The sequence below is a fragment of the Epinephelus fuscoguttatus genome, linkage group LG15, assembly GCF_011397635.1.
Source record: "Epinephelus fuscoguttatus linkage group LG15, E.fuscoguttatus.final_Chr_v1".
Taxonomy (NCBI): Eukaryota; Metazoa; Chordata; class Actinopteri; order Perciformes; family Serranidae; genus Epinephelus; species Epinephelus fuscoguttatus.
The window spans coordinates 34,735,627-34,748,900 of record NC_064766.1 but is presented as its reverse complement, the minus strand read 5'-3'; the positions used below and the strand labels follow the sequence as shown (position 1 = coordinate 34,748,900).

The 13,274-nt window shown below is 42.4% G+C and overlaps 1 protein-coding gene across 3 annotated transcripts in view; it reads right to left on the bottom strand.

Annotated features, from left to right (window-relative positions):
- LOC125901613 (laminin subunit alpha-3-like) overlaps window positions 1–12,769 on the bottom strand; it is an 85,503-nt gene extending 72,734 nt beyond the window's left edge. For all 3 annotated transcript variants that reach the window (XM_049597345.1, XM_049597346.1, XM_049597348.1), the window contains exons 1-2: window positions 12,207–12,769; window positions 10,327–10,479 (exon numbers count right to left, since the gene is read on the bottom strand). In XM_049597345.1, coding sequence (XP_049453302.1) covers window positions 10,327–10,479; window positions 12,207–12,479 — 426 coding nt within the window. In that variant the 5' untranslated portion in view covers window positions 12,480–12,769. The remainder of the gene's footprint in view (window positions 1–10,326; window positions 10,480–12,206) is intronic.
- Between the last annotated feature and the right edge of the window lie 505 nt (window positions 12,770–13,274).

The window sequence follows — 13,274 nt, the reverse complement described above, 5'->3', positions numbered from 1 at the left end:
ATTTCATATATCTGATATTCTAATGTTACTGTGCCGCGGTAATAGAAGGTGCTGTATGCTACCATGTGAAGATGAGATGTGTGGACACAGAACATAACATCTAAACCTTATATCTGATCTCAGGATGGGACAGCAAGGTTCAACATTTTTTTGCCAAGTGGATCAGAAATCTACTTGCCCAAAGTCAGTTTTTACTAGCCCCTATACAAATTGTTTTCATGTTCTTCCCGTGTCAGCGTGGGGTACTCCGGGTTCCTCCCACAGTCCAAAGACATGCAGGTTAATTGGTGACTCTAAATTATCCGTAGGTGTGAATGTGAGTGTGAATGGTTGTCTGTCTCTATGTGTCAGCCCTGTGATAGTCTGGTGACCTGTCCAGGGTGTACCCTGCCTCTCACCCAATGTCAGCTAGGATAGGCTCCAGCACCCCCGCAACCCTCAAGAGGATAAGCGGTTAGAAAATGAATGGTTGGATGTTGTTATTTAATAACTTGCTGGAGCCTATCCTAGCTGACATTGGGTGAGAGGCAGGGTACACCCTGGACAGGTCACCAGACTATCACAGGGCTGACACATAGAGACAGACAACCATTCACACTCACAGACAATTTAGAGTCACCAATTAACCTATCCCCAGTCTACATGTCTTTGGGCTGTGGGGAGAGGCTGGGGTACCCGGAGAAAACCCACGCTGACACAGGGAGAACATGCAAACTCCACACAGAGGGGCTCCCACACCCGGGATCGAACCAGGAGCCCTCTTTTTGCCGTGCCGCCCTACTAAATAACAACAATTTAATTTTTATTTAATCTTTATTTTGCCCACATCCTCTGATGCCACCCAACCAAACTCCTGTTTCCAGAAAAATTAAAATGCTCACTTTCACTTCAGCTCATAAATGTCGTCTTTATCTCCTGCCATTTTCTTGTGAGCGCCTGATCGCTACTGCGCATTTGCAGCTCTCAACAGAGAGAAGAGGGAAGTGTGATGACTCACTTCTCAGCTACCTCCATCATCAGCTCCACACAAAATGATGGGTTTAATTCTCTTTTACTACTCGTGCAATCAGGCTTGCGACTTTCTGGATTCACTAGCCTGACGTGGAATTTTACTTGCCTCGTGCAATTGGGCATTTCTTATTGTTGCCCTGGACAGCATACAATGTTATTGCAGATCCGGATAAAAAACACTCACAGTAAGTTGATTGTGGTGACTTTCTATTATCAGGATAATCATAAATATAGTATTGAGCAGCACCCAAAGGGACTGTTGGACAACCAACAATAAAAGAGTCTGCAAAAACATGCTGCACACCACCAACCTCAAAAAACAAAAATATATTTATCAAGCATTGGCATATCATATTGAAAGATATGATGCGATGATGTTTTTACTGAAAAGGATGTTCACTAAAAAAGATGTGTGTCCTGTCTGTGATGCAATAAAACATGATGATGATGATGATGATGATGATGATTATCAGGATACCACTGTGAATCGCAATAATTTTGGCCAGAATAACGGTGACATGAAATTTTCATATCATGTAGTGCCTAATCTAATCTGATTTTATAGTTAACAGGCAGGAAATGGAAGATAGCAGTCTAACATCAAGGTGCAGTCAACAAGCAGATACTGGAATCCAAAATTTCAACTAAAGGGCACCGAAGAGCCAAGAGGATTAAATCTACAGTGAAATGACAGATAGAAGCCATCTGAGCAAACTCCTGAGAGTCCAATGTGAGATCAGAGGAATGCAATTCAAAAGAGAGGAGGCATCACCTTCTGTTGGAGTGGATCAGCCCTGCCAGACAGAGCATACTGCAGCCCAGTGGGGTGGAGCAGTTGGCCTCCAGTTTGTAACAATGCAATGTACAACTGTTTGTCTGTGTGCAACAGGTGGGCGGTGGAAGGGGAGAGGGGGAGTCTGGTGTATTTTTCTCTGTCTCCACGACAGAATTAGTTATATGGTGACAAGGAAAAGTTGGCCCATAGTCACTAGAGAATTGTCGGTGTAACAGAATTTCATAGAGGTAGGCCTACATGCAGGTTTCTACTTGTTAGCAATCCTTCACATTGTAAAAGCCTCCAAGGTGCAGCTGCTCAAGAACTGTCTGTTTGCTTTTCTGCGGTGAACACTACACGTTTGCCTGCTCATGAAATCTCATTACGAACCTTAAAAAGCTGTGCAGAGTTCAAACTGGGCCGTAACATAAAGGATTCAGCATGAGTGGGTTTACGTGCACAGTATTATTCTGAATATGACAATACTCTGAATTTGATACGGGTCATGTCAACAGCATATTATGTTTGGATACTCCGAATGAAGCATTTTCTGATTGAGAGATGTGGGATATGCTGGTATCATTTAGGTTTAAGGAGGATTCTTTGGACATGTATACAGCGTATTTGGGATATGCATCTTAGTTGGAGTGTTTACCGCAATTTGTGACACACAGCTTCTTGCCTGTTTAAGGTCAGCTCTGTGTGTTGTCATGGATGTGTTGTACACAAACCAACAGTTTGCGAGGCTCGGGTAGAAATGCATGCCTTAAACTAAAGCCCAAATTTCTGGTCAGAAGGACAAACAAACCTACTTTTAAAAATTATTTAAGACTGGGATATCAACATGTTTTTGATATGTGCAAATATTGTTATGCCGACCTTTTGAAGAAGGCAGTGTAAAGAATGAAAAAGAGAGGCTGTGTTTGACCAGTGGTGGTAAACTTTGAAAAAATCCTGGCACAGGTGACAGTCATTCTACTTTTCCACAATTTGTAGAAAAACTCCCACACACTGTTTAACTTGCAAAAATAAGGATTTTGATGCCACAAATGTCACAGCATTGAAACAAGTTGTGTTTTGCTCGTCCCTCTCCTACGCACCTGTATGGAAAGAGATGTGCAAGGTTTTCCTTTGCTCTCACTTTTCCATAATTTGACATGGTAAATGCTGCACGTGAACATGAATATAAGTGGAACATTCATTTTCATTAGCAATGACAATAACAGCTCTGTAGGAATATTGTCTTTTTTGGAATAAGGGCAAAAACCACAATATAGGAAAGTAAGAATTTTTGTATTTTCAAATTATTAGTTCAATTATTTGTTCTCATAACATTATTAATCTTTATTATAATTTTTTCAAGACCAAAAACTCTTTTTCAGTCAAAAACATTAAAATGTAAGCACAAAATATTTAGGATTCAAGATTGCAATGTATCAGAACAATGTATGTGATGATGAACTATTGCAACACTTCACTATCAAAGTGATGCCATGTTTCCATACAGCTCTTGCATATGGTTGTACTGCTATTCATGAAACAGCCGCATGAAATTGACCTAGGAAAACTCCTGCTCTCGAACACATCCCATTGCATCAATGCCTGCGTCAGTAAGCCTGTGACTGATTAGCATTTCCACGTACGGACTGATGACAAAGGCCTTGAAAAGGTTAAGAGATCCCACAGTAAACCCCGCAAGCTTTTCCCAAACAGGAGCTCCAGATTTAGGAGGACCTGCAGTCCAACTGTCACTTATGATGCACACGCCAAGTGAGACTGCGATACTGCTAACTAGCACGAGGTGGCTGTTAGCGGAGTAGTAAATAGCTGCTGGGTTGGCCTGGAGCCTCAGGCAGCCCGGCTAAAGACGGGTACTTACATCACCTCCGTCATCACTACAGCAATAGGGATGTGTCTGACAGTCAATCTTGTCTCTAGGGTCAGACGGAGCCAGCTGCACTGTATGAACAAATTTTTATTACTGAGCACACAACAAGACAAGATTTTCAGCAGCAATGCGATCCATTGTTTGTCTCAGATTTTTTTTCTGTTGCACATTCAAAAACATGACACCTCAATTATTACAGCCTCTACATATTTGTCAACCACCTGTTGCATGATTTGGAGGGATGCAGCGACACACAAGTGCACAGGGGATCACAAATGTATGCGAGTGTCATGGTCGTTTGTATGTCTACCATACTTCTAATGTTTTCAGTCTGAGACTTGTGTGTTTGTGTTTTCTGTTTAAGTACTTTCTCACCACCAAATTACACCACCTCTCCATTTCCATCCATTTATCGAGTGAAAAGAGAGGGCCAGGTCACTTTCAGAGAGGCTTAAAAAGAAGCAAACCTTTGTGAGAGTCTGAGAGCACAGAAAGGATGTCACACAATACCGCCTAGAAGGATTCTGACACAAAAGGGGGCGACGGCTGCAAATAAAACATTCAACTTCGGTGGGAGGTGGACCCCTGAGAGAGGGGATTAGGTTCCAGGGGAATGTCTCTAAAATTGAGTTCTTGGAAGTTTTGTCTCCTGACGGTGGAAGAACTGCGAGCAGCGGCAAAGCCATCACACTAACCTCAACCAGATCATGTCTTCTTGCACTTACTCACAACCCCAATAAACTGAAAAACATGTATATCTTATAGCAAATGATCTTTAAATCACAGATAAACGAGATACACTGCAATCATACTTTTAAAGCCACAGGAACAAAACACCAACACAATAAACACCTGTCACCCACAGAAATAATCCACAGCGACAACCATATAAAAATGCCAGTTAAGTCCCTCGAACATCAACTAATCAAAACTTCATTTAAGCCAATAAAGTCCGATGTTCATTCAGTGACTGACGCCGACAAATCAAAAGCAGCTCAGTCTCATCAGATGGGAGACAGACAGCAGTAAGCCCTGGTATGTTTGCCTCGCGTGGTCTACTCTGGGCTCACTCAGGCAGATAAGCACATGTGGTCAGGGCTCCTAAAATACATTCCCCAGAAAAAAGGAGTGACTGGCTGTCTGATATGTGGTGTAAATGTTTTGCAGAACAATGGCTTGCCTACTGTGCTCTGTAAATAGTTTAAGGGCAAAAGTTCCTGGAAGTGTAGCCGGTACTCTGGTGGGTATAGATGTGGAACACATTTATAATGGGATAGACAAAGAAATGTTTTACAGGTTCTTGATGTATGGCAAAACAAAATGGTAAAAAGATAAGCAGGGCCAAAGCTGTTTTTAGTGAAAATCAATGAAGATATGATCCATGCAACCACAAATGCACTCATTCTGGGACACTCTAGAAGTAAACAAGCACTTTAGCCCAAACACCATCTTTATCATACAGAAGCCACCTTAAGATGATTAAGGTCATTTTCTAACTCAAGGTAGGATTTGCCACAGGTCACGGGTCAAAAGCCAAGAAGTCACAAAAACAGGCAGCAGTTAACCTGCTGGCGTTGACCTGTCTGAGACACAGGGCTTATCCAGAGGAGACTTCTGAGCTGGAGGCGATTTAGGGGGTGATCATGTCACTCAAAGCACTCAACCTTTGGGCTGCCTGATGAAAGTCGCACCAAGATTTAAAGATAAGTCACCTGAATGAAAACAACACTAAAGACTCATTTATGCTCAATGTTAAATACGGATCTGGATACGGACGGAGCCTTCTGTCCGTGCTCCGCGTTCATTTCGTCCGTATTTCTGCACGTTTCCATGAAGCTTACGGATACAGGCCAAACAAAGCAGTACCACCGGGAACCGTGGGGGCAGTGTTGCTGTCACAACCTGATACGTAGCTCTAGTGAGACACGAAGAAGAAATAACAATTCAATTTCTCTCATCGGCAGTACTAGAGAAAAGAATTCTCCGTCCTCCAGTCACGATGTATTTAACGGCCTAACCGACCACGCTGCCTCTGTTTTTGTCTTTTATGCAAAAGGTACATTATCAATATCTCCTCCACAGTCGCCATGTTTGTTTTTTAGTTTGTTGTTGTCATAAACTTTTGACGTTGCCTCCTGGTGGATATATTGGTTAACATCCATGCCAACATAAAGGGCGCATGGGCAAGTATGTGGGCAGTGACGGTAACATCGTTTGAAACGGACGTATACATTTTCATACGTAAAGGGAGCATAAATGAGCCTGAAGAGTCCACACTCTGCTAGCGGCTCTGTGAGGCTGTACTTAAGCACAGCGGTTCTTTGAGGTAAAGGCTAACACAAGCAAACAAACGTGCTTACAATGGCAATGCAAACATGCTGGTGGGTAGCAGACACTCTGTTTACCATGTTTAATATCTTAGCTTAGCATGTAAGAATGCTAATATTTGCTAGCAGCACTGAACACAAAGTAATGGCTGACAGGATCATTAGTTAAATCATTAAACAAAGTACTGGACACATTTAACATTTGATTTGATGTAGGCGATAGATGAAAAGTCAGGGGGTCACCAGAGTCAATGCGATTCATTCTCTGGAAACATCAATGCCTGTGCCTATGTCACCATTCTACTAGTATTTCCTCTTTTAAAGTTATCTTTTCATGCATGTAAGGAAATCTATAATTCATGCAATCCATCTGACATTTGTTGAGATATTTCAGCCTGGATCAAAGCGGTGGATGAACTGGCACACCGACCTATTGAGATCACTTAGTCAGATTAGTCTAGCTCTAAACTTGGCATGCCTCTCTTCAAACAATCCTCTGTACAGCAAAAACGGAAACAGCTCTGTCAGAAAGGCCTCGCTCTTTGAACCTCAACATCTTAACATAAACATCATCTGTGCCGTTATCTAATACATCTACTGAGAGCTGTATAGATTACAGCAGACCAGCCACCTGTGCAGGTCTTAAAAGAAACCACAGATCCCATTCAGCTGGGTTTAGCCCACATAATTCATTGAAGACATCATTTATCCTGTGTATTTGAGAAAAGAATCTACTGTACAAAGCTATCAGAGCTTCACAGTCAAACAACTTGACAGCTCTAATGCATGAGGTAGCATTTGTGGGGTGTAGGGGAGCAAGGAAGCACTCTGAGAGGCAAATAAAATCCCTTTTTTAAACTCAGGAAGATGCCTGTGGAAAACCTTCCAAATCCAAATCACAACCTATTTCAGACATAAGCAACCTTCAACCTTCATCATTATTAAGTATTTCACTGCTGGAAAGATGGTCTTTTTATAAATCCGGGCTGTCTATGCATCAGAAAAAGGCAAACACTTTTGAAATTGGTGCTACATGACCAGACAAAACAGGAAAAGGGCTGTGGAATTTGCTTTTGCTCATGAGGGAGAAAACCTACAACTATCAGAATGCACTGCATTGCACCGGACCAATAAACGCTCCTGCTTGTCCGTTTTGACACAGGAAACATTATGACAGTCAGCTAGTAATAAACAATCTCCAATTACAGTTAAAGACTAAGCTAAAATATGTTTCTGAAAACATTTGAGGCAAGAAATGGGCAAAGCAGTAACAGAAACATAGTTCACATTCGATCAACACTGCTTACTTTTACAGTTTAATCCCAATTTTTTCAGCTTTCATTTTTACAATACAGGAAACAATATGGCAGCCATTTCCTGTTCACTAATTCTCATATTACAGCTAAACAGTGCACTAAAATATGTTTCTGACTTTACAGCCTGACAAAATATGCTTTAAGGTTGCAGTACCAGAATACAATGGGCATTAGGGCTGTCAAAATTGCTCAAAAATGACGTTTGAATATTCCTTCTAAAAATAACTCATAGGTTCGAACCATTCAAATTTTTTTTTCGCTTTATGTCCACAAGAGGGCAAACTAATACAAGAAAAAATACTTGTATATGTATTAATACAAGGAAACATAAACGTCTTTGAAAACACTTACATACCTACACATTAAAACACATAAAACAATTATCTATTACATTATGTTATAAATGACCACGGACCTCTCGCTCGCCCCCCCTCTCTGACCCAGGCCACACCGCCTGCGGAAGCGCTGCGAATAGCCTCGAAGTGCCGAGAACTGAAGCCAGTTTCCTGGCGCCGTGCAGCTCCGTGGCCGGCTGCAGCGATCATTTCGGCATCTGGTCTATTTTCTGTGTGAGCCACGAGCGAATGTGTCAAGCCGGGTGGCGGAGACAACAGCTGGGAGCAGAACTGCTTGTCGACCAGCGTGGAGCGTCTGATGTGAACGGAAGTGCTCCGGCTCGCGCAAGAATTTCGGTGCGCTGCGCTGCGCTGCGCAGCACTTCCGCGGGCGGTGTGGTTCCAGTGTGTTCAGTGCAGTGGCCCAGGCCAACACCCACTCGCAAAGAGAACAGCTGCGTTGGTGGGGTTTTTTTCTCCACAATCGAATATCAATTTTCACATTCGAAGGTCCATTTTTTTTTTCAAATTCGAATTTAAATTCGAATTTAGAATATTCGTTGACAGCCCTAATGGGCATGATGGGTCCTCATTTACCCACAGTTTTAGGTACTGGGGGGTTGGTAACACATCGTATATAGCCCCTACCAGGAATCTAACACGTAACACTCCATACTCCACAGGTCCCTCCAACTAAGCTTCCTCTTCTCTACACTTTCCCAATTCAACCACTGTCCCTGTTTAGCCTGGGCCACTACCTTTGCACCCCTTAATATCTCCTCCTGTCTACGTGTCTGTTCTACAACCAGCTTTCTTTTATCTTTGAGGCCTGCTTTATTCCATACCGGTTTGCCTGAGCCAAGCCCCAGGCCTCCCCAGCCAAACTGAACATTACCTACAATCTCTGCATGCCTAAGAGCTGCCTCTGCCTCCTGAACTGCCGATCTTGGGTTCCACTTCCTCCCCTTGGTTGGATTTGGAACCACACTCCTAACTACCACATCCTTACTCTCAGATAACAAGAGCTCTGTCCTGACCTTGGTACATTTAAATTCCTCTGTTAAACTACATACTGGCAGCTGAAGTATCCCTTTTCCATACAATGCAACACTACTTAGGGACCAAGGAGTCAAGTCTGTACACTTTATTTTGAAGTACAATAAATTTCTGCTCCCTGCTGTGGAGTGAGTGACTAACGGAGAGCTACTTGGAAGAGACAGCAAACTAGCTTGACAACATGGCCAAACGCAAGTATGACGTTGTACATATTAAACTGTGTGGACCTTGAACTAAAGATTACGGAGAAATCTGGACCCCATGGCTGGACCAGTTGGGAACCACTGCCCTAAGTGATACTATATTCATATTCTGCATGTCTCTCTCTCAATATAGGCTTTTTTCTCCATTTATAGAGGACTTCTTGAATGCTGAGTTTGCTGATTTGATACACCAGACATTGCAAAGCTGCCAACTGATAAAGTTCTCATTAGTAAATCACAAATCTGCCCCCCACGTGCAAGACTTTTTCTCACAGAGTCAGTTTTTCTGCTTCACAGAAGATTTGAGTGCTAAAACAACTGTGTGGCATGCAATGGTGGCAGGTGAGCAGTGTTTACAGTCCTGGCGATTGCATCAGATGCCATGAAAAGAAAAATGTGTGTGACAGGTGTGTGTGTGTGTGTGTGTGTTTGGGGTGGTGGTGTTGTAGTGAGGGAGGGCAGGGTGTTGTGCGCTTGGTAGTCACCATCAGAGATCTAGCCACGCTCTTTTTAGCACACTATAATACAATAATGCTACTTTCCCGGCTCCCAAATAAACTGAGCATTACCACGTATTAGAGGCAGACATCCCTACAAGCCCTGCATGTGTCCATCCTCTTGTAAGTGTGGACTATATTTAGCCGTATAGGATCTTTGCTCAGCTCAGTCGGCCTAAAATAGAGAGAGAAAAGCCAACACCCATTGTCTGACACAGTGCCCACTGGGAGCCAAAGATGCAACACGTGTGGCGAGGAGCTCTTTTGTTGCTCTCTTTTTTAAGTCTATTCCAGAATGGGTCAAAACCCTCCTTACATAAGAGATCCAGGCCTCCACCTGCACTCTTCGAATCTGATTTTACATCCTTCTGATCCCTAATCCAGAGAAAGAATTCCTCTCTTTCCTCACAGTGGATAATTGAGCGTGAGGTGCAATTTTACGGGCCGCGAGCCAAACTCCTGCCAGAGACACGGGTCATGATGGAGGCGTTTTCGTCGGCTAAGGGGGCGTGAATCTGATTCCTGGCAAGCATCCAACTACAGGACATTATTCACATGATCACTGCTGGTCGAGGTGATGCAGCTCAAAGTGAAAACATGATCATGTTTGGAATATTTGTGAATGAAACACCATGAGTCGAACAGCATTTCTTCCCAGCATATCCAAAGCAAATAAGCAGCAGCAAAACACAGCACTGAAGAAGAATATGGTGTGAAAAATATTGCCCTGCCACCTCCCACAAATGACATCTCACACAGCAGCAGAGCAGAAGCCAAGGCAGAAAACTTTCCCTCTTCTCCCTCTGTTAACACCCAGGTGCTATATTTTACCGTCACCACACAGCAATCATCTGTCACACTGCATGCAGCAGCAGGTAAACAGCTGTTCATAGCAGAGTTCAGGTATGATAATCTCACCTGCCCAAGGTCCAGGGTAACATCCACCTCGTTGTAGCCCAGTCCCCTGGAGAGAGGAGGGCTCTGCCACCACCGCTCTGTCCCGTCGATGGCGTTGGTCACCGGGTGGGCTTTGTTTGGGTCAATGGAGTTGCAGTAGTCACAAAACTGACCCTAAATGACAGAGTTGAATCCGAGTCATTGTTTTGCAAGTCACAAGTAAGTCTCAAGTCATTGCACTCAAGTCCTAAGTCATGACTGACAAGTCCCAAATCCTACACATTGTGTGTCGAGCCCTAAACAAGTCATAATGCCCTCCGTACCAAATGTAATGCCATTTTAACATCAGAATAATATATTAGATTTACAAAAATCCTGAATGTTTTATAAAAATTTGTACTTATGAGTTTACACAAGTTTGGGGAACTTATTGCGTCTCCGTTTATTATGTTTCACCTTCAACTTTTGAATACTGCAGTTCATTTTTTGTTGACCACCCTTAATTTTTGTACGCAAACAAACTTGTCTTTGGTATAATCTTTTTCAATTGGCACTCATTAACTTAACGTTAGCTCTTCATTCTGTTTTGCAACTTGATCAGAGGCTGTCAGACGGGCTCAAGCAAAGTGGGTCTGGGAAATTAAGTGCAGACTTTCTGGGAATCAACAGCATTAAAGTTAGTTGATTCAGGAAATGAAGAGAAATGACAGGACATGAACTGATTCATGGCACGCTTTTCAAATAACTTATTTTTCGATCTTTGGGCTTGGAGGAAAGTATCAAGTGTTTTTTTTAAGCCACAAGGCTTGAATCCAAGTAAAATCACAAGTCGTCGAGTTGCAAGTCTTTTTGATTTTGTCACGTTCAGTCTAAAATCATCATCATCATCTGGTCATCATCAATCATCTAACAAGTCCCAAATCCTATAATTTGAGTGTCGAGTCCTAAACAAGTCATAATGCGCTCTTCACCATATGTAGTGCCATTCTGACAACAGAGGAATAATACATAATATCATTTGTACCATTTTTTCCAATTGGCACTCAGTAACATAACTTAAGTTCTTCATGGTTCTCTCCTGCAACTTGATTGGATGCTGTCAGATTGGTTCAAAGTGGATCATCTGAGGACTTAAGTGTCGACATGTTGGGAATGAATAGTGTTAGTTAATTCAGGATATGAAGAGAAATTAATCAATTCATGGCACACTTTTTAAATAACATAATTCTTAATCTTTGTCCTTGGGGGGGAGGTTTTAAGTATTTTCAAATCAAAAGTCCAAATTAATTCAAATAGTAACTGATGTTAAAGTCCAAGCTGAGTTTCAAGTCTTTCCTATCTTGTCAAGTGGGGTGTAGAGTTATCAAATTTTTGACTTGAGTCGAGTCCAAGTCATGTGACTTCAGTCCGGATCACTGCCAAATGGTGTCAAAATATGAGTATTCAGAAACATGCCGAGAACCACATGCAGGTTTTACACTAGAGGCAGGCACTAGCAAATACCTGACCTAATGCAAAGACGAAAAATAGTGTAATAAACACAAACAAAAGATTTTGCACGTCCATGCCAAACTGCTGTTCTCACAGTAGTGTACAGTAGTGCCCTTCCCAAGAACTCCTAAGAGAGCAGGACCACTTTGGAAAGGGCATTTCCTCTTAGAAAAAACTCAACCGCAGTGGTGTAAAACTTTTTCTAGTAGCTGTACAACTGTGTCAAGGCAGAGCTGACATTTGTACGGGACCATATTCATAAAAACAGCTATATACTTTCTGTTAATAGTTATTTATTGAGTATAACTTACTGCTCACCATACGTATCCGGCTACTATATATCACTTCCTATCACAGCGCCTGCATATTGTTCTTTACCTTTTACGCACGAACCGAAATCTTTCTCCTACCTGTATATTTTGAGTAGGAAGTCCGGTGGTCGGTCCTCCAACAAGTTTACAATATAATTCATATCTCGGTGTCCCAGCTTCATCCTGGCCGCAGGTTGCTGTGGCAGAGATAGTAGCCCCTTCAGCGAGGTTGAAATACGGAGGACTCAAACTAAAACCTGTAAAGTCATTAAAAGTTCCTTGTCCATCTGCGTCCCTGAAAAGTGTTAATAAAAAAGTAAAAACTACAGCGAGGAGATGAGCTCCTCTCATCCCTCTCGCCATGTTCCACATTAGAGATCCCTGTAGATGCCGAGAGCAACCCGCAGCGTGCAGGTCTTGTCATCTATAGATCTCCATGAAATGCGCTCAAGGGGCTGCGCGGGTTACGCGCGAGGCTGTTTCGGTTGGACTACACGTCCGCTAATGTCAGCGGCAAATCTTTAAGTTGGTCTCCTACTGTTGAAGGTGTGCTCTCCTTCCGCCGCATGTCTCTGAACTAACAACGCCATGCTCTCCGTCCTCCTGACCGAACTGTGTGCCACACTAGAGCGATCAGGTGTCGGGCTGTCGATGGTCTGAGCTCCGTGTAATCCACTGTGAGGGGCCAAAGGTCTCCCATCACACTTCACACTGCGTTTCCCAGCAGCACCTCTGCTGACGCTTTTCTTTTAACATGAGAAATCTCTCTTTCATACAAGTTTAAAATAAATACACAGGTCTGTTTTACGCACATACTCATTAATTGTAGAAAACTATTTTTATATCCTGTCATTTCACAATCATCCTTCAAGAAATTGCTTTGATGATGTTGCTGCGTGTCATTAAAACAGACACTGCATTATTATAGTAACTCTGAGAAGTATTCTGCCATTAAGAAGGCAATTTTAACGGCTGTCACTTGTGCAAATACAAAAAAGGGGTTTTATTATGAAATTAAAATATCTAACCATATGAAAAATATTAAAGTTGGTTAAGCCAGCTTCTATATACATACTGTCTATAATGTCTAATCTATAATTTGTATTAATACATACAGTGCTGGAGAGTGAAGAACTAACTAGTACTAGTTAAACCACATTTGGCAGT